This window comes from Pieris brassicae, chromosome 10 (genome assembly GCF_905147105.1).
Source record: "Pieris brassicae chromosome 10, ilPieBrab1.1, whole genome shotgun sequence".
In the NCBI taxonomy this organism is placed as follows: Eukaryota; Metazoa; Arthropoda; class Insecta; order Lepidoptera; family Pieridae; genus Pieris; species Pieris brassicae.
The window spans coordinates 18,566,975-18,587,988 of record NC_059674.1 but is presented as its reverse complement, the minus strand read 5'-3'; the positions used below and the strand labels follow the sequence as shown (position 1 = coordinate 18,587,988).

The following is a 21,014-nucleotide window of genomic DNA, read 5'->3' as shown; positions in this document are numbered from 1 at the left end:
TTATTCTGTATTTATGCTAACGTTTTTCTATGTAGCCGATTCGATTATATATATCTACACAGTATTTCCAATACACACAAACAATATTTGCATTACTCTTAACTTATGTAGGTACTGTACTATGTAGTAATAACAATAATTAAAAATGGATAAATATATAGATATCTGCAACTGCTGTACTGCGATACACACAAACAATATTTACATTACTCTTAACTTATGTAGGTACTGTACTATGTAGTAATAACAATAATTAAAAATGGATAAATATATAGATACCTGCAACTGCTGTACTGCAATACACACAAACAATATTTACATTACTCTTAACTTATGTAGGTACTGTACTATGCAGTAATAACAATAATTAAAAATGGATAAAAATATAGATACCTGCAACTGCTGTACTGCAATACACACAAACAGTATTTACATTACTCTTAACTTATGTAGGTACTGTACTATGTAGTAATAACAATAATTAAAAATGGATAAATATATAGATACCTGCAACTGCTGTACTGCAATACACACAAACAGTATTTACATTACTTTTAACTTATGTAGGTACTGTACTATGTAGTAATACCAATAATTAAAAATGGATAAATATATAGATACCTGCAACTGCTGTACTGCAATACACACAAACAGTATTTACATTACTCTTAACTTATGTAGGTACTGTACTATGTAGTAATAACAATAATTAAAAATGGATAAATATATAGATACCTGCAACTGCTGTACTGCAATACACACAAACAATATTTACATTACTCTTAACTTATGTAGGTACTGTACTATGTAGTAATAACAATAATTAAAAATGAATAAATAGAAAATTTACACAAATTTTTAAAGTTTGGTCCCTGTGGCACTATACCTTTACGCTGACAGCATTTCCTCGCTGTATTGCGATACCTTGAGCGAGGAAAGCACCAGCTCTGGGGTCACAGGTACTATCTACCAAGCGACAACTTAAATCTTTAATTAGCGCCTGTGCTTTTCAACCTCACGGCCCAACTTTTCAAAGACTGTTTTATATTTGATATATACGATACGACGCTAAAATACTTTGTTATTTTTTTAGTATTTAGTAATTACATTTAAAACATTAATTAGGCCAAGCATTACAGCGCGAAAACAGTTTAACGTACGAGATGCTTTTTGAACAGTATTAATCCAATTACTGCAGCGCTTAAACGCTTAAAAAGTTTAGTTATAATTCTGAGAGTAATTTCAATTATTATAGTTGTTAACATTTGTTGAGAATATGTTAAACAAAATAAAATACTAACGAATGGTCAGGGTGAATTTGTGATGTAATTAATTAGTAATAAATTTTGACGCTTTCGCGAGCCAGTTTAAGATTTCAGACATTTAAAACAATTTAATTAGCATACAATCAAAAACCGCTATCTATGAAAAACATCTGAACTCGTACGTAAACGTAATATAATCTTTCAAGTAATACGATTTATATGACGCATTCTAAAGTTGTTTATTTTTATTAGAGTGTTTAATCGTCTCTCATAGATTTATTGTTTTTCTAAGCAGATAACAGAAGATAATAAGTACGAAATATCATCAGAAGGATTATTAATACACAACATTAGTGTACAAGACAACGGCGTGTACAAATGTGTTGCTGCTGACTACGAAACAGGCGAAGAAGTTGCAATCGACATTAAAGTTGAGGTATAGCATATTAAAATTAGACTTAAGGTCTCAAGTAATTCGGTAATTTTATGTTATTGATATGTATCCTTAGATTATTTATCCAGTGGGTTTTAATAAAATTGCACACTATATTGGGTATATTTACGTTTTTTTACGGAAAGCTCAACAATTAGAACCAAGAAAGTAAACAATTTTTTCATTACATTACAGTGCTAATAATATGTTCAATACTCAAATATACAGTATTTACACTATTCTTAACCTACATAATAGTAATAACCATCATTATCAATGGCTGTACGGGCTGTAGGCCTTAGCCTCAAGTACATTTTGCCATCGCAATCTATCCATTAACTTAGAAGCCCTATTGTTTCGAGGTCCTTCACAACTCCATCCCACCAACGCACCCTCCATTTACCAGGTTTTCTCTTGACACCGGGTTGTAAGTTCAGTAAGGACCTTGGGGTTCTGTCGTTCACCATTCGGTGCACCTTATGAATTGGACGATGTTGTCATCATATACTAATAATTATAATTTAAAAAAATTATAAATAGAAAATTAAAACAAATTTAAAAAGTTTGGTCCTAGTGTAGCTTTTGGTGATAAGGAAATATAAGGTCCTTACATATGAAATTGGCGTTTTGTATGGGAGGAACAAAAAGTCGAATATTTTTAAATATAATATATTTAATTAATCAAAGTATGAACCATTGTTTTCTATGCACTTTTGCCATCTCATAGGTAGTTCATTGATCCCTTTACTAAAAAAACCCAGTCGGACGGGAATCAATAAAATCTGTGAAGGCGATTTGGACTGCTCCATCAGAGTTACATTTTTTCCCTTCCAAGAAGTTGTCCAAATTTCGAAATAAAATGGCAATCTGTTGGAGCAAGGTCCGGGGAGTACGGAAGATGTCTTAGACATTCCAATTGAAGCTCTTCTAATTTGGTAGCCGTCTGTTGTGCAGTGTGTGGTTTAGCGTTGTCGTGAAGTAGCAGTGGCGTGGAGCGATTCACCAGCCTAGGTTGGTTAGCCGCTAGCTTTTCCATCATGGTTTGCAATTGCTGATAATAGGTATCAGCCGTAATAGTCTCGCCAGATTTGAGAAAACTGCAATGAACAATACCGGCACTAGTCTACCAAACGCTTACAAGTAACTTTTTTGGGGTTAATTTTCGCTTGGGGCAGGATTTGGCTGGCTGGCCAGGATCCAACCATTGCACTGAGCACTTTCGATTATCGTAAAGAATCCATTTTTCATCACAGGTAATGATTCGGTTTAAAATACCTTCATTATTGTACCGGTTCAGTAATGTAACGCAGCAGTCGACGCGCGTTTGCAGGTTTGCTTTAGTCAATTCGTGAGTTACCCACCTTTCAAGGTTTTTAGTCTTCCCAATTTGCTTCAAGTGAATTAAAACAGTTTTATCACTAACACCGTAGCCTGCAGCTAACTCGGACGTGGTTTTCGATGGATCCGCTTCCACAATAGCCTTCAATACTTCATTATCAACTTGGGTCTCAGGCCGTCCACGGGGCTTGTTCTGCAGGTCGAAATTTAGAGAACGAAAACGTTGGAACCAAAAACGAACTGTGTTTTCTTTTGCAACATGACCGCCACACACATTATTCACCCTTCGAGACGTTTCCGCAGCACTAGTGCCACGGCGGAACTCGTACTCGTAAATAATGCGATACTTTAAGTTTTCATTTTGTAAAATGAGTGACACAAACAGAAAAAAACAAATGAATGACGGTCATCGAAGCACAAATACACGAGTAAATAGCTGTACAAATTTGAATTTGAAATTCCTAACCAAAGACCTCAAATACCTCCTGTATTTGAGGTCAAAGTGGCCAGTACGACAAAACGCCAATTTCATATGTAAGGACCTAATATAAAATTTATAATTTTTGATGTACTATAATTTGTACACACTCAATGGCTGAAAAATGTATATTATAAGTGCATTTCGTGGGCTGCACATGGATTAAGGATATCACAGGATTCGTGTGAGATATAGGGTTACTGTCATTGTGTGACAGGACACTTGTCCACTCCAAACGCACCGCAATTGGCATATATGTATATTGGATCGCTCGACGTACGCAAGTAGTTGATTGGTGTCAGTAATAACTTTTTTATAATGAAAGCGACTGCAGAATTCTTTTTTAGCGCTTATCCTCTCCTGGACAGGCGTGCCATCCAAGCCACATCCCACTTAACATCAGGTTGGATTGTGGTCAAACGTCTGTCCAGTTATATATAAATATACTTTTTTTTAATTCGGTAAGTGTAATGAATATTTTATTTATCAGTGGAAACATATTCTTAGGTAGTCACAATGCCAGAAATAGTCGAACTTGTAGCTGTTCCTGAAAATATTGCTTATGAAGGAGCGTCCATTTCGATGGAGTGTATAGCAAGTGGAACACCACCGCCAGAGTACAGTTGGAAGAAGATTTCCAAAAATGTAAGCTGTATTATTGGTATTAGCAATAAATAAATCGATGGCGCTTTTTTAGGTCTGGGCCTCAGATTTCTGTATCTGTTTCATGATCATTTGTATATCGAATAGGCAAGTAGGTGATCAACCTTCTGTGCCTGACGCACGCCGTCGAGTTTTTTTTTGGGTCTAAAGGCAAGCCGGTTTCCTTACGATGTCTTCCTTCACCGTTCGAGGTAATGTTAAATGCGCACATAGAAAGAAATCCATTAGTGCAAACCGGGGATCGAATCTACGACCTCATGGATGAGCGTCGCACGCTGAAGCCACTAGGCCAACACTGCTCATTATTGGTATTAGTGTAATCAATATTTCCTCTTAAAGACAAGGTTATTTTTGAATTAAATGACAGTATACGGTTTATACATTTGTATACTTTAAGTTAAAACGTAATTTTGACCATCGACTACCAGACTTGAAATCACTTAGCTGTTATTTATTTAGATTAATATAACAACAATTTCAACAAAAAAATTGTCTTAACTGTTTAAAAATACGTTACTTTCTGGCAAAGTGTAAATACGTTGTGATGTGGAGAGACGGATCGGCAGTGATCTGCAACTTCCAATACAAACAAACCGTCGAAGTCGCTATTACAAGTTACAGAAGACCGGTGCTGTGCTTCAATAAAGTTAGAGCATAATTCTAATTAGGGAAATTATTTCACTATGTTTGTTTTAAGGCGCATGTTGAAGACAAACCGAACTATAAGCAAACAATGAATAAAATAGAATTTGATAATATTGATAAAAACGATACGGGCATATACGAATGTATAGCTTCAAATACAGCTGGACATGTCTCGAAGCAAATAAAATTAAACGTAAGTAGTTAAACTCATTTGTTAGCGGTAGTTGATTTAGTTCTTAGGGTAGGAAATTAAACACTTCAATGATGACTTAATTCACTATAATTTACTTCACTGATTTTACGTGAACTGTATAACTTCAAATTTGTACAAAGAAAAGGCCCGTGCGCATGTGTCACAACCTCTTTTATAATCACAACTCCTTCCTTCGACTCGATCATCCCACTTCGGGAAGATGGTCGAGTCAATTCGTAACAACTCGTAAACAACCGAACGAGTCAAATGAATAACTATTGCACATGCGCACTTGTAGCAAGATTCTTAAGAATAGTTTCATAAAAATGTTTAGAATTTAATTAAATAAATATTAGACGCTAACACATTATACTAACAGTAAATATTCCTAAAGTATTGAGGAATTCTATTACCTCAATATAGTATAAATAATGTCATTTTCCAATTTGTCAATGTTCGCTTAGATATTTTTAACTACGTATTTCATCTGTTTCCAACAGTACTCGTAAATCGCACGGAAAACAAATCATAACGTCATGACATTATACTTATTCGTATTTTACAATAACTCTTCAAATTATCTGTTATATGTAAATTAGGCACTGAAGTATTTTAAGATATTATAAAAAAATAATTTAACAGGTCTTAGTTCCACCAAAAATAACGCAGTTTAAAAATGCAACTGCTGTAGAAGATGGCACCGTACAAGTTGTATGCCGAGCGGAAGGGATTCCAGTTCCGCAAATAAATGTTGCCTTTTTCGGGGAATCTGATGATTTAAGGTAAATTTAATTTAATGCTCAAAATCTAGCTTCGTTGCTTTGCCACTAAGTTATGTCATTAAAGTAACCTGAGCTGCGTTTGAAGCGATTCTACACTAACTAGATTCGAGCAGGATTGTACTAGGCATTTTGGAGTTGCAATGCGCAAGCGTCAACCTGAATGGTGGTTCGGTTGGGTGGGATGCACAAAAGTGTATTTTAGTGCGCATCATTCTCGCACTCTTAGTACTAGAGAGAATGCCCGTAAGCATTGGACTACGAGGGTGTGAGGTTTTGTAAGTAACTATCACACATTTTTGTTTCGGGGAAATGCTTAAATAGTATTTCTTCCACGATTATGTATGTTAGTTCCTTCAATCTCTCCAATCCACGATAGAAAGTGTACCTGGCTTTGTGCTCACTGTCTTGTGCATTATAATACTCCTGTGGCCAATCCAAAATCAAGAGAAGACGAGCGAAGGAGGAAACTATTGCTTATAATATTATCATAAATGAATATTTCTTTCAGTATAGTTTGGGACAGCAAAGTTATAAGTGAAACTGAAACTGAGATGTATTTATCTTTTCTAAGAGTTAATAAAAGTCATGAGGGCACCTACATTTGTAATGCAACGAATGATGGTAAGTAGTAGTAGTATTTAACTACTAACGCCAAAAATTTGCAGTCTATAAGAGAATTTTAACCTAGTGGTTAACGGTTTTGGTACATAACTCAGAAGTCCCGAACTCCATGTCTGTAGATGGAAGTGTTTATTGTGTTGGTGCGGAGAAATGCTTCATGAACTATGAACTAGTGGACTTTTCCGGATAACTTTTCTAAAATATTTTGAAATAAACTATCGATATTGACATTGTCAGTAGCAGGTTTAGTGGGCGTCTTCTGGGCAATGTGAGAGCACAAAAGACGCGAATAATTATCATACAACATTTAATTTAGATTTATTATCATTTTAACACTACAAATTACACTTTACATGAGCAGCGGGTTCAGATTACCGATCTCACTAATAATCACAATCTTCGAGACCCATACCGTCTAAACTTTCAACACCACAATGCTCCACTGAATTCTCGATCAGTACTGAGCCGCGATTTCTGTATGCAGTGATGCTAACTCCTACAGTATGTTCCCCCTTAAACCAACTTTAAATACTAATCATTGTTTTTGCCATGCACTCTTTAGATTCAAATATTCATCAAAATACATTCAAACACGTATAAAGACACGAATAATTATATCAAACACGTGGCCGCCCCGATATTTTCTAGTCTAAGACAGACGTATTGTTGTATCTGTTGATAGTACGATATACGAACTTACAGCGTGTACGAAGTGTCTGGAACATGAACGACGGCTCCACACCGACTTTGTGCAAGGCGATCTCTGCAATCTATTTTTTTACCACCCTATTCCATATTGTAATTTGATAATGAACACGAAAAAAAAATGTGAAATAGCGCAAAATCGAAAGAGGTTTTTGAAATAATATACGTGTTCCAAATTCAAAATAATTAAAAAGTTGAAAAAAAGAAAACTTTTATGTAACAGTAATTATGACCAGACTAGTTAATACAAGTCGTTAATTTAAAATATCAAGACACAAAAGTAGGGGTTAGTCATTCATTAAGTTACTTCAGTACCAATAAGTATTATAATTTTTTCAGCGGACTCAGTAACCGCTGAAATGTATTTGACTGTATTTTACAAACCAGTGTTTAAAGAACCGATCGAGAATGTCTGGGGTTGGAATGGAAATACAGTTAATCTAACCTGCGATCAGGAGAGCAATCCCCCGGCAAATATAACTTGGAGGTACATTTTTTATTATATCCAAAATGCTAATAAAAACAATAATCTTATGAACATAGGAACGTTGACTCGACGTTTGATAGCTCTATAAACTACTAATGAAAATTAGGCAGGAGGCTCAGCTGATGTTAAATAATACCGCCCATAGACATTCACTTTGCCAGAGTGTGAGATGCGAGCCGCATTAGCGTTGCCGGCCTTTTCAGAATTGGTGCGCTTTTTTCTTGAAGGACCCTAAGTCGAATTGGTTCGGAAATACTTCACTGGCGTCACTACCTAAGCGTTGCTTAAGGCAGTTTTGTGCTGTGCTGTGCTCAGCTGTTGTAAAACGACACTTAATTTTCCAATTTTCCAAAGCTTCATATATTCATCAGTATTGTCCTCAATTTCAGATACGAAAGTCGAGATATATCAACTGAGAAACAATTGGAAATCAACAAGATTATACTAAACGATAACAATGTGCCCGTTATATTTGAAAACGACACAATGTACGGGGTTTATGAATGCATAGCCAAAAACGACTACGGTACAGCAAAGAAAGTCGTCGTATTTTTACAAGGCTTCGCACCGCCGCCTATTAGAAATGTGAGCAACGTTTATAAATACTGTAATCAAATATTTTACAGCGGCTTGTACTTCCGTCAGCACATAGTCGCCGTTCGCAAGAAGGCCTTGTTTCTTTTCTCTCGCCTCTACTTCCTCCTGAGGTACAAGATCTTGTATCTCAAGTGATATCTTATATCATCCGATGCATGCATGCATGACCTACGTATCGTGCATATGCCCTCTCCTATATCCACCGGCGCGGCACGCCCGTCTACGTTGTTGGGCCATCGCCCAAGCCGAGGTTTAAGTCGCGCAGGAGACACCCTTGCGCTTGTCGTGGGAAAAAGCCCATTCCAACCGAGCTACGTTCGTCAAAACAGCCTCATCAGAGCTGTAAAGGAACTTAACAGCGAGATTCCATTAAAAAAGACAAACATTTCAGTTTATGACATTAAAGCCATAAATTCTCTTTCAATTGGCGTGAATCATGATTGTGTGCTTAAACTGACCAATTTCTGCTTAATCGTAATTTTATATAGTGTTTTGCTAATATTTTATTATTGAGCATCTTACCTCGTAAAGAATTTAAATTCATATGCTTATTCATTATAGATTAAGAGTCTTTAAAACAATTATGTCACAGAAAAGACGTATTAATAAAAAAAGTCAATCAGTGGCGCTACAACCTTTTTAGGTGTGGGCCTCAGATGTCTGTATCTAATTCATGTCAATCTAATAGACAAGTAAGTGATCAGCATGTGCCTGACACACAGCGTAGACTTTTAGGGTCTAACGCAACCCAGTTTCCTCACGATGTTTTGCTTCGCCGTTCGAGCGAATGTTAAATGCGCACATAGAAAGTTCATTGGTCGTAGGTTCAAGTTCAAGAACCTACGATCTCAGTGTTGAGGGTCGCCGGCTAAAGCACTGGGCCAACACTGTTCCTATTAATAAGAAACCTTGTGCCTCCACTAGCAATATTGTGTCATCGTCTGGTACTTTTGTTTCGCATTATTGTATCGCTACAAATAAATGAAACGTGAAAAGCACATTTTAACTATTGCATTCAAGAATAAGACTTGTCAAGATTTATTATTTTCAGGCGATAGTAATGAATATTACTTCAACGTCTGCCATATTTGCAATCGTAGGACCAGAACAAATTAATGGACCGGCGGTCGTAGGCTTCACCTCGGAATACGATCTTTTAAAGAATTATAATATCACAGATATATATATCAATCGAACGTGGTCAATAGATAGGCCATACAAAATAAATAAGTTGAAGCCGAACAGTAGTTATTTAATTAAATTCGCGGCTGTCAATGATGTGGGAGCTGGATCTTGGAGCAATTATCTTGAATTTGTTACACTTGAAAAGTAAGTTTTTTTTTAAAGTTAACATATTTTATTTAAAAAAACTGTCTAGAAATATTGTCTTTGATATACGCGCCTGCTGCACATTTAAAAGTCTGTTTTAATGATGTGGCAGTCTCTCTGACCTCAATTGCCTAAGAGACATAGACATAACATTTATTACTAACAAAACACACACACAGAAACACATAAAATAACAATAATCAAAAAATAATTAAAAAATAATAATAGAGAGATAACATTTTTTTTAAGAAAAATGTTTAATTGTGTAATTCGTGTGTGCTGTGGTTGTAATTGGCCCTGGCTCAGCATTATGCTGAGAGGCAGAGTTGTTCCACAGCGCTGGTCATTCTGCCTGAGACAGTCAGTCAGTTCTCAGTCGCAAAAAAACAAATAAGAATCTAATACTCAGTAAAAACAAATAATAATAATAATAAAAGCGTTCGAATTGTTGAGTAGTTAATAATGTAATAAATTCTAGTTAATATTTTTAACGAGTTTGAGACGTTAGACGTGTTACGACTTTCTGGATGACTTAGATAGATCACAAGTAGTTGGTAGTAACGTGTTAACGCTGACGTGCGTATACGTGAGCTTTCCGCTATTTTCTTTAACATTCCTGATGCTTGTTACGTCAATTACATATTATTAAAAGCTCGCATCATAATTTAAATTTCGTTGTCACTGTCTAAGGCATCGTTTTAGATCGAGCCCCGAAGAACCTACTTGGAGTACAGATATAGAATCGATTAAGGATGGAATCCTTAAATGGAAAGTTGGAGAAGACAACGGCGAGCAAATTGATTATTACGTCATTCGATATTGTCCGGTAATATATTTGTATTTATATTTAAGAATCTGCAACTTTATAAGCGACTCAACGATGATATTTTAAATTTAGTTTTTAATATTAACAAACAGGTAACGATTTTTTAAAAGCTTAATTCTAATTATTAAATTAAATTATTAATCTTTGGATAAACGTCATACAAACTATGCAATTATTTTAGGTGGTATATCTGGCAATTCAAAATAATGAATGCATCGAAGAAACGATTGATCCAACAAATGAGTTTTATTTAAGCAATTTAGAAGGAAACTTGACGTACTACTTCGAGCTGATCGCTCACAATGTTCTCGGAAATTCATCCATTGCTTCAACATACATCACATTACCAGGTAAATGTGGAAACTGTTTTTGATTATGTCTATGCTAACTATTTTCATACTATGCTATCAATTTATATTCAGACTATTGCAATATGATAATGTCTAGAAAAATATAATATGACACACAATATCGCTACTGTGCATTTCCACTGCGAACATATAAATATGTCGATAGTGTCGGAAACAGCATTCAGAAAGGGCAACGTCTTGGATAACGGGGATCTGTGCAACAGCCTGGTTCTTGGCCTTCGCGGTCGCACATATCCCATAGGTACCAAGAAACCCAGTTCTTGGAGTACACTTGGGGTGCACAATACACCACTCAAGACTTTCATTAGGTAGTAGGCCAACTGTAAGTCCCGTATGGTTTCCAATTTATTGTACCCCACCATCTATAAGACAAATATTGTTGGGTACAAGTAGGGATAGACGCCATACAGACTATTATAGAGGTGTCATGCAAATTTATTCTGTATACGCTCCAACATAAGGCAGTATTTAGCTTCATACGGAGCCCGAACAGGCGAGTTGCATTCTATCATACTTCTAAGCAGAGCGTTATAAAAGCTTAAGATGGCTTTTGTGGACGTTGCAAATGTCCACTACATGATCACGAAAATTCAGTTGGGCATCCACTCGCACTCCTGACGTTTCCCACTTCAGTATCACCTCTGACACGTTGTACTCATGATGACGAAGCAGTTTGGCGCGTCTAAATGTCACCATAGCAGAGCAATGTTGGCCTAGTGGCTTCTGCATGCGACTCTCATCACTGAGGTCGTAGGTTCGATCCTCGGCTGTGCACCAATGGACGACAAACGCCTTCCTGTAATCAAAGTATGCAGCATCTACCTGCAATCCGGCGTCCATAACAGGGATTACATAATTAATTGCGTTCAGTAAGTTGGTGTTTGTGGAGTGCTGCATGCCATGCTGGCAGTCTGACAAGTACGGTTCGCAGATACGTGCACATATGAGCCGCTCCCGGTACACTCTGCCATCGCCTCCATCAGATTCAGCCGCGCGATCTCCCTACTGTAGACTGCCGATCTGTATCTGATAGTACCTCTCCATTTTTATAAACTGAATTTTCATGAGCAGAATTACTATGCCGCGCCCTTATATAATGCCGAAAGGACTTAGGATCGTGAACTAAATTATACTGTGTCCTCTCTTCATAATATGAATACAAGCAGAAAAATTACGGTACCCGCTCGGACACTACTTGAATTTAAGTTAAAATCTTTTTAACACAACAATTCAACTATTCGGAACATATATTCTGTATCACACGTATTCCGCGGTAAATACACTGTAAGAATAAACATTTATCATTTAAGTGAAATGACACGCAAACTAATTCAAACGAACACTGATCGACGTTGATATCATTCAGTCTTTTTACACGTCGCAACTGCACTTCAAGCGTGCCACTAGAGACACGCCATTTTGTTTTCTTCCATCCGTCCGGTCGCGTCTTAAGATTTGATACGTCACGGGCTCAATTTCCTTATCTTTCATAGAATCGTTACTTCCCGTTTTTGTTATAGCCTCTATATCAATGCTTGTGATTCGATATTTCTTATAACTTTATTTAACTTGGTTCGCGAACCTCTAGCATTTGTATAACAAAGGGAAAAGTTATACAGTTGCCTCTTTTAAATTTTTTGGCATCCAAAATCAAAACCATTGACTGCACTCGGTATTCAGGGGCCGTGCTTCCGGTGAATATAACTTTTCATACACCAATTCCGATACCGTTACAATTTATTGTAAAACCACACTGATGCACTTAATCTTAATAACCTTTACGTCCACTTTCATGCCACATATTCCTTTTATGTACGATGTTAATTTTTCTCCGTAGTATCTAAACTTAATGGTCAGATATGAAAGGGCTTCTTTGAGTAGCCCGTATTCCTTAATGATTCCCTATTTCTTCCACGAAATACCTAAGGATTAGTAGCATTGAGTACCGTTTGCGAAGCACTTTGTCTAGTTTGCTATTGTCGTACTTTGGTTACGAACTCAGAAATCGCTAGCCGCTTCGTTTACCAGCGCCGGAATCCTCGCGTCTATTTTTATTATTACAAATAACTTCGGCATATGCTAACTTACCTTTTTTTTGTTTCGTATTTATCACCAACACTTTGCGAAGCACAAAACGCACCGCATATTCACGCTCATCATGTGATACTGCGATATTGTGTACACTTTTTTCTTGAAGCTCGATATATTGTATTTTGAGTTCCTTCAACTTCGTTTATGTTCGATAGACATAGTTCCTGCATATTTTAAGTGTCTTTGCTTGGTTATCCAATAGCTTTAGAACTTCACATCTAAAATCCCGGAAATCCGACAGTAAAATAAAATCTTATTCGAGTCTCTCAAACGCCTCGTCTGCTGCTTTTGGTCGGGCTTTTTTTTTACAGTTTTTGAAAGCGATATTGGAGTCGGAGATGAATCTACCACAACCGAAGCAACTACGTCTAGACATTTTGAGATTATTAAATTTAAACTGAGAGAACGCAAAAAACGCGTACTGAACGGATGACGTATGATTCGTATAAATGTAATTCATCGCGATTATAACGGATTAAATATTACTTATCCGAAGCTGGATATATTCCATAGTAGGCTTATCAATTATAGATAAAGCCTTGTTAAGTGCCTATCTCAAACCTAATCTGCTGTTTTGCTGGTATTTTTTGAAACATTTATGTTTATCAATTTTTCAATTTTTAATTTTTTGTCAACATATATCGTAGATATAATATTATGTAAACTTCAATAAATAAATAACCATTTTCAGGGACCTTCCTTGTTGTTATAATATATATAACATAACACAATTGTACCTTAGACACTCAATCCAATTTCACAGAATTTAACAACAAACTTTTTCTAATTTCTGTAAATCCACATTTGTACATTGCCAATGTTTGCTCTGAAGTGGTTAGTTCCAAGAAATTGCAACAATATTCGATTAAGAATACCTCATTTGACTTATGAGTATAGGTTGATTGTCTAAAGATCTAAATATTTTAGCCTCAACTTCTGAGGGCAATGCAAACTTTTACACAAAACGATACATTATTATATTTGTTTTTATAAATGAGGGTTGTGTGTTTATCCCAAATCGAACCCGGATCTAGAGACTTAATAAGTGCCTTGATTACTCAAGCGTATGAGTTCTAGTTTTAAATCAATAAATAATAATTTTTAAAAGTGTAATTCTTATGAAGACAATACCTAACAAACGTAAAATATTCTCAACACGTTTACGTACAATGCAATACCATTGCATTTTCTTTAAATATTAATGCAATTTCCTTTTCTTTGTTATTTTATTTATGTTTCTTTTACATCCTGACTTGGCGTAAATCACTTGTCAGATAAATGCAGTGATTGGGAACGTAATACATATTGCAGTTATATTATAAATAATCGAGGATTATTACTAATTAGGATATGAAGATATGTATAAGTCTACCGGAAGACATATGTTTTCTCCTTATTCAAAATAATTTAAAGACTTAAAAGACTTTAAAATAAACCAAAGACATATCACACAAATTATTCCGACAAATTGAGAACCAATCATACATCATCTATGCCACCTAACACAAAACAATTATTGTTGATGTTTATCAAATCTAGAAACTCCTAGTGATTGCGTTTGTTACTATACTAGAAAGCTATCTGCAAGGTATAATTTAAGAAGAATTATTCTTCAGAGCGAGAACCGGGAGCACTCACAGCTGGCTCAACACTAGGTATCGTCCTGGTTGCAGTATTCCTCGGTCTAATTCTTTTAGACTTCTTACTTCTGGTGATGAAAAAGAAAGGTGTCATTGCAAGTTGCGTTCACAAGAAGGACAAGAAAACTGAGAAGATTAATGCACGGTAAGATTTTCTTATTACACCAACACACTGATCTGAACTGTACGCATTTAAATCGCTAAATGGTTACCTATAAGTCTTAATTGAATTATTTCATTAAATTAATTTATTTTCCATTCAAAAATATATTTAATATTATTATTATTACGCCTTTACTGCTGACACCTATGTACCCTACCTAATATGCCTATATATAAACACTTGTTTAAGTTACATTTTTTTTTTTTTTTTTTTTTTTTTTGAAGGAGGTAAAAATGCACAGCTGCAGGCCCGCGAGCGCATGCAGTCGCTATCGCGGGGACTGTGGGGATGGTTAACTCTTATCCCTCTGCTAATCAGAGGGGAGAAACCCGACCCACTAAAATTTCCTCCTGAGCCCTCCATATCGCCTGCTATGCCGGACACATTCATTCTGAATGAATGACGTCTGGCACCGCATTGAGTCCCCCGGGGGTCGCACTAGGCATTCAACCCAGGGAACTCAGGCGAATATGACTGCATACGGACTCAGCGACGGCGCAGGGGGATACTGTTGGGCAAACGCTCCTCGCGTCTTGCCCCCGCACCCCCGCCTCGCCGCCGCCGAGCACAACCCCTTCGGCCATCGCCACGCACCTCCCGCTGACGCTCGGCAGCCTCCTTCTGCAGCAGGACATGCTCACAGAAGAAGGCCACCGCACGCCATGCCTCTTGGCTACCAAGCATTGCTGCAACAACGCTCGGTAGCGAGAGGTCCGTCCCGACGACCGACACTAGGTCATGGCGTTGCCTCGACCAAGTGGCACAATCGGCCAGGGTGTGCTCCGCCGTGTCCTCTGGGGCACCACAATGGTGGCAGATGGGAAGGGTTTCCCGCCTCGCCACCCTGTGCAGATACCGCCCAAAGCACCCATGCCCAGACAGTATCTGCGCCATCCGAAAGGACACGGCTCCACTCGGGCGATTCACCCATTCCCGTAGGCATGGGCGAATCGCCTCCACGGTGCGTACTCCCGCCCTAGGCATGTTTAAGTTACATAACCTAACCTTATCCTATGCCTGCCAGCTGCTTCCATTATTTTCTACTGTTAGCTCTTCTCCGAGTTGTGCCTATTCTCTATGTTATGAAGATTTTAGTATAGTAGACTAGAGGTCTTGGAATAAAATATAAAATCAATCATTTTACTAAATGTAAGCAAATATGACAAAATTTTGACAATTTTATACTTAAAACTATAGTATTGTTTGTCAATTAATGTAACCTAAACATATAGCATACAATTCTATTATATATTATGGCTTTGACTAAAATAGCTTCGTGATGAACGATGTTTTTCCTTCTAGTAACCGGTAACAATAACGGTACCATCAATAGTCCACGTTGATGAGGCTGCTTAAGCACAATATTTGTAAACACGATTTTCTTTTCTCATTTTAGGGACAGAAAAGGTCTTCTTAGAGAAAACACTGAAATTGGACGATCAAGTGATGGGCACAAGGAGTTTGAATATAATAAAAACACGGGCGTGGTCACGGGAAAACATTCTGCCGTATGATGTAGATCAGTTTATATATTCGACACAAAACATTTCATATGAAAGCTGTGTGAAGCGTCTTTCTATCAGATACATAATAAATATCATTATCATAAATTGTCACTAAATTAAAAATAATATCAATCGTTTTTAACAAAAGTAAACTAAACAAATTATCTTACCACACGGAACAATACAAAAAAAAAACAATTTCGGTTACTACGTACTATATAAGCACATATTAGAGTATTTAAGTGTAATATATAGTATGTAATATAATATCTATTGTATGAATATCCTCGTCAAATATTACTTATAATAAATGTTGATTGCCTCTGAATGTCGATGATTACCGCATACATTTTCCATGTTGTAACTCGTGCTGAAGCACAATGTTTTATGTAATTGTAAATATTAGGAGCATGTGTCTTTATCGTTATATTTTTTATTTTTAAAAAAAAACGTTACGTTTAATTAAGGTTTATTAACTGAGGAATGTAGATATTAACAAACAATAATAAGAGCGTGGATATAAATTGCTTATATTCTGTACGGTGAATTCTGTATGAAGCCTAAAGCTCTGAAGCTCTAGAAGTGCTCCTTGGTAAGCATGGTCGTTCGAATAGAATCGACACTTCGTGTTACCACACATTTTTTTTGGAAATTCGATAATGTTTGGTATGATAAAATTAAATTGTTATGTTAAACAGTATAATAATATGTAAATTAAATCTTTTGTAACCATTTAAGAAAATAAGTAATTCAACATTTAATACAGTTATTACATGTATTAAATATATTTATGTACATTACTGTTGTACAAGATGTATCTCACCATTTATTTATTTGAAAATTTAGAAATAGTTTACTCTATAAATGTGTTGTAAAAACCAAAGATTATAATAAAGTTTTAAAAAAATTAAAATAAATTTTAATGCGTTTATTTTCATTGGTTATAAATTAAATCGTTTGCCCTCTGTTCTATAAATAAAAAAATAACTATGAAATAAGGTAAAGATTGGTATGAAGATTATTATATTTTGGGGATTTTTATCATAACATACATAAATTAGTACAATTATAGTTTACTACTTTGATTAAAGAATCCAATGGTCCTACAACCTTTTTTTATCTGAGCCTTAGATCTAAATTTCTGTTGCGGTACAAATATAATAAATAGCACCCAAAATTTCGTATTACTAAACCGATTATAATTTTTAATATCAGTTCAAATTATGATGATTTTACAAATGTACTGTTTGTTTGTACGTTTACGAGTGCTATTAGAAATTTCGATTAAAAATAGTTTAACTCACGTGTCAAGGTGTACCTAGTACCACATATATACAGAAGCATATACTTTTTGCTTCACAGTTTATTACTATTAAGTAATATATTAGAAAAACAACCATTATATTTAATTAAAGTGCATAAAAGTGAAGGAGATGTTCTTTCACAGACATCTGAGTATTCTCACACTCGAACGGCAATTTACACAATTTATTGGCTCTAAAGCGCCGACCGGGCAGGTGCCAATAATGGCCACTCTATGCTGTTATTATCTTGCTTTATCGTGTTATGTCTTATGAGAACTGCCAATGTACTACAACATTATGAAAAACAATGAATTTATACAGTTTCACACTGTAAACAACAAAATCTCTGAAATCTGGATTACGATATCTAGCTATAGCTAATTAGTCAAGAAAACAAATGTGAATGTAATCATTTATTTACCTGTTACATTACCAGTCACACGGTTATTCATTGAAATATTTTGTATAATAATAATTATATAACTTAAGTTTATTATTATTCAACTACATCAATGCTTGCTTGTTACAGACTGATACGTGGAAGCTTTTAAAGGCAGGCAGTATTTTTAGCATGCTTGGATCTATACCTATCTATCTATCTAAACCATTGTTGAAAAGAGTGTCCATAGAGACCCACTTTTTGGAACCGTGCAACTAGACGTTTCATAAGAGCCTGCAAAGGCCTATTTGAAATAAAAACTTTTGATTTTGATTTTGATATAGTGAAATTATTTTAATGTTTAGTTAATAGTCAATAATTATATTAAAGTCGACTTAGCACGGCTCATCTGTAGACAGTCTTAATGCCAGAAGGCTAGCGAGTTCGGTGCCGGCTGGTCGGTCTCGCTCTCTTCTTGAAGGACCCAAATCTTCATCATCATTCATCTGTGACAAATACTGTGACATTATTATGGATACATTTTTTTAAACATTAGTTTTAAATTCCGTAAACATAGTAACTCTAAATTAGAAATATACGAAGTTTGACGTTGGTGTGCAAGTGCAAAGAATAAGTGGTGTGGGCCTGGGTATCCGGAAGCTATATGGTGGTAGTTGGGAAGCGGCAATAAAAAGTGTAAAGAAGAAGAAGACACATTTTATTGCCATCCTTCTTTGATTGACACCGATTTAGCGCGAACAAGTGGGCTACTTTAGTTTGTTTTATGAAAACTACTTTTATAGTCTTAAATGAAAAATAATTGTATTCTCTTTTTGGTTAAATTAAAAATGGAGTATGCAGAAAGTTAAAAAAACATACATTAATTAAAAATTCATGCCTGAATCATCACACAGTTATTACAGAGAACTGTTCACATTGTTAATTAACGACATTTCTCGTATTAAACTAAAAAAACCTACAGTTACCCTAATTAGGGCAACATTGTATAGCTAAAAAACATATAATTATTATGAATTTAGCTTGTTGTATGAATTCTAAATTTTACATGCTTATTATCTATTTTGTTTACTACTTTAGTTTTTAATTTAAGTACATAATATACTGTTAATAAAGTCACCGTTAAGGCTGTTTAATTGCTTTAACGCTCTGATAAAGTAAGTTAATTTTGTTAAAACAAATAATAACACTGATATAGTTTTAGTTATTTTGTTAAAAATTTCGACAAACATTACGCGGCATTTTTTCAAAGGAAATTCGAGTTCAATAATCAAATTGGTTTATTATAATTATTGGAAGCCTGGAACTCGCAAGCACGTCCAATTCCGCCATTAGAGAGTTGGCAGAGAAACTGTTGAACTAATGTTCAATACGTGATTTAGCCTATGTCAGCTTGGCTTACGACACCTATAGGAAATGCTGTAGAATTCCGATTATTGCAAAGCTTAAAGTGCCACGTTGAAACATTTAAATATAAGAGTTAATCTTAACTTCGTAAGTAGAATTTAAAATTTCATTAGTATGGAATATGGTTTATGTGAATACACGTTATGAAAAACACTATTTGAACGGATTGAAGCTATGTATTATTATTAAAACCTATAGTTATTTACATAATTCTAATTTTTTACTGACGTTTCGCGTACTTTTCAACGTGCGTGGTCACGGTGACTAAAGACGAAAGGTGTCAAAAGTATCACAGCTGCAGAGAAAGTTGTTTTATCTGTATTTATTGCCCCGAAGTTGATATCGACTAAAAGATGATGGGTTTTTGCAAAAATGATTCACGGTGTCCTCCGTTTTCGCGGATTGTTTGTCTTCGGGTTTTAATTTGGATATTATTGCATCCCAAGTGTTTGATAATTTTAGGCCGTCTTCTCTATTTAAATTGGGGTGTTTTTTTTTTCAATGGCTTCGCGTACCAATCTTGGGAAGACTCTTTTTTCTTTCGCAAGTACTTTCGGTTGGTCAAAGCGTTGATGTGGAATGATTAGGCCTATCTAGTGTGTGTTCACAGACTGCTGATTTTGTGTGTCGTCTATGTCTTATGTCTGCAATGTGCTCTTTGAGTCTGCTGGACATATTGCGTTTAGTTTGCTCTATGTAAGACAGGCCACAATCGCAATCCAGTTTGTATATAACTGCATCTTGCAACGGGGTGTAACTTTTGATTGGTCTTAGGAATTGCTGAATCTTCTTGTGCAGCTTGAAAATTGTATTAATAGAAGCTCGTTTTAGGATCCGGCTAATTCTATCTGTAACTCCCTTTACATATGGCAGGTAGGCTGGTAGACGGGGAACTGTTTGTGTCTTGTTTTTGTTTTTGTGATGCAGCCGGGGGATGCGCAGCTTGTTTCGGTGTAGCACCTGTTTTACATGCTGTAGTTCCTCCTCAAGGTGGGCAGCATCACAAAGACGTTGGGCTCTCTGGAACAAACATTTAGTGACAAAAAGCAGTTGTGAAGGGTGGTGGTGGGATTCTCCATTGAGGTACCTATCTGTATCTGTGTGTATTTGTTAAAGATTTGTGACAATTAACCTGGTTTTCGCATTAATTAAATATTTTTGATGTGATACGGAAACATACTACAGTAAAATAATACGTTATAGCGAACCCAACGCGAGTTGGCCTAGGTCCTACGACGTAGAATGCGTCAACACACTACAAATTAAGATATATATCTTAATCAATACAACATAATGTATACTATTGTTTTAAAACAAAAAAACAATCACTTTCCGTAATTTTTCACGACGGAGTGGACATTGAAAGAAAACCGAATAGCTTTCATTGCGTTGCACCGCTGTGGGCACGCGCAAAGTAACATTTTCAAGTTGCAAAAAAAATTGAATATAACGCTTAGGTTTGTATACCGTTCTATTGATAGGTACAACGAAGTCTTTGGAGGGCCTGAAGTCATATTTAAAAAAACCGCTACTGAAATCGACATAAATATGGTGCCTGCTGCGATAGACGACTGGCCGCGGCACTCAGAAGGGAGGTCATTTCGAATGAATATTTCTAGGTATTTTTTTATGTATCTTTCTGTTAGCGGTTGTTGATCTAGTTCTTAGGGTAGGAAATTAAACACTTCAATGATGACTTAATTCACTATAATTTACTTCACTGATTTTACGTGAACTGTATAACTTCAAACTTGTACGAAGAAAAGGCCCGTGC

At 35.8% G+C, this 21,014-nt stretch overlaps 1 protein-coding gene across 5 annotated transcripts in view; it reads left to right on the top strand.

Moving 5' to 3' along the window:
• The window catches only part of LOC123715446 (fasciclin-2-like), a 50,906-nt gene extending 33,912 nt beyond the window's left edge, over positions 1–16,994 (top strand). For 4 of the 5 annotated variants that reach the window (XM_045670451.1, XM_045670449.1, XM_045670452.1 and 1 more), the window contains 12 exons: positions 1,558–1,701; positions 4,022–4,159; positions 4,875–5,015; positions 5,658–5,797; positions 6,306–6,418; positions 7,463–7,610; positions 8,000–8,195; positions 9,259–9,536; positions 10,239–10,362; positions 10,544–10,712; positions 14,441–14,609; positions 16,024–16,994. In XM_045670451.1, coding sequence (XP_045526407.1) covers positions 1,558–1,701; positions 4,022–4,159; positions 4,875–5,015; positions 5,658–5,797; positions 6,306–6,418; positions 7,463–7,610; positions 8,000–8,195; positions 9,259–9,536; positions 10,239–10,362; positions 10,544–10,712; positions 14,441–14,609; positions 16,024–16,141 — 1,878 coding nt within the window. In that variant the 3' untranslated portion in view covers positions 16,142–16,994. The remainder of the gene's footprint in view (positions 1–1,557; positions 1,702–4,021; positions 4,160–4,874; positions 5,016–5,657; positions 5,798–6,305; positions 6,419–7,462; positions 7,611–7,999; positions 8,196–9,258; positions 9,537–10,238; positions 10,363–10,543; positions 10,713–14,440; positions 14,610–16,023) is intronic. The other variant, XM_045670450.1, reaches the window with a different exon arrangement.
• Positions 16,995–21,014: the final 4,020 nt, after the last annotated feature.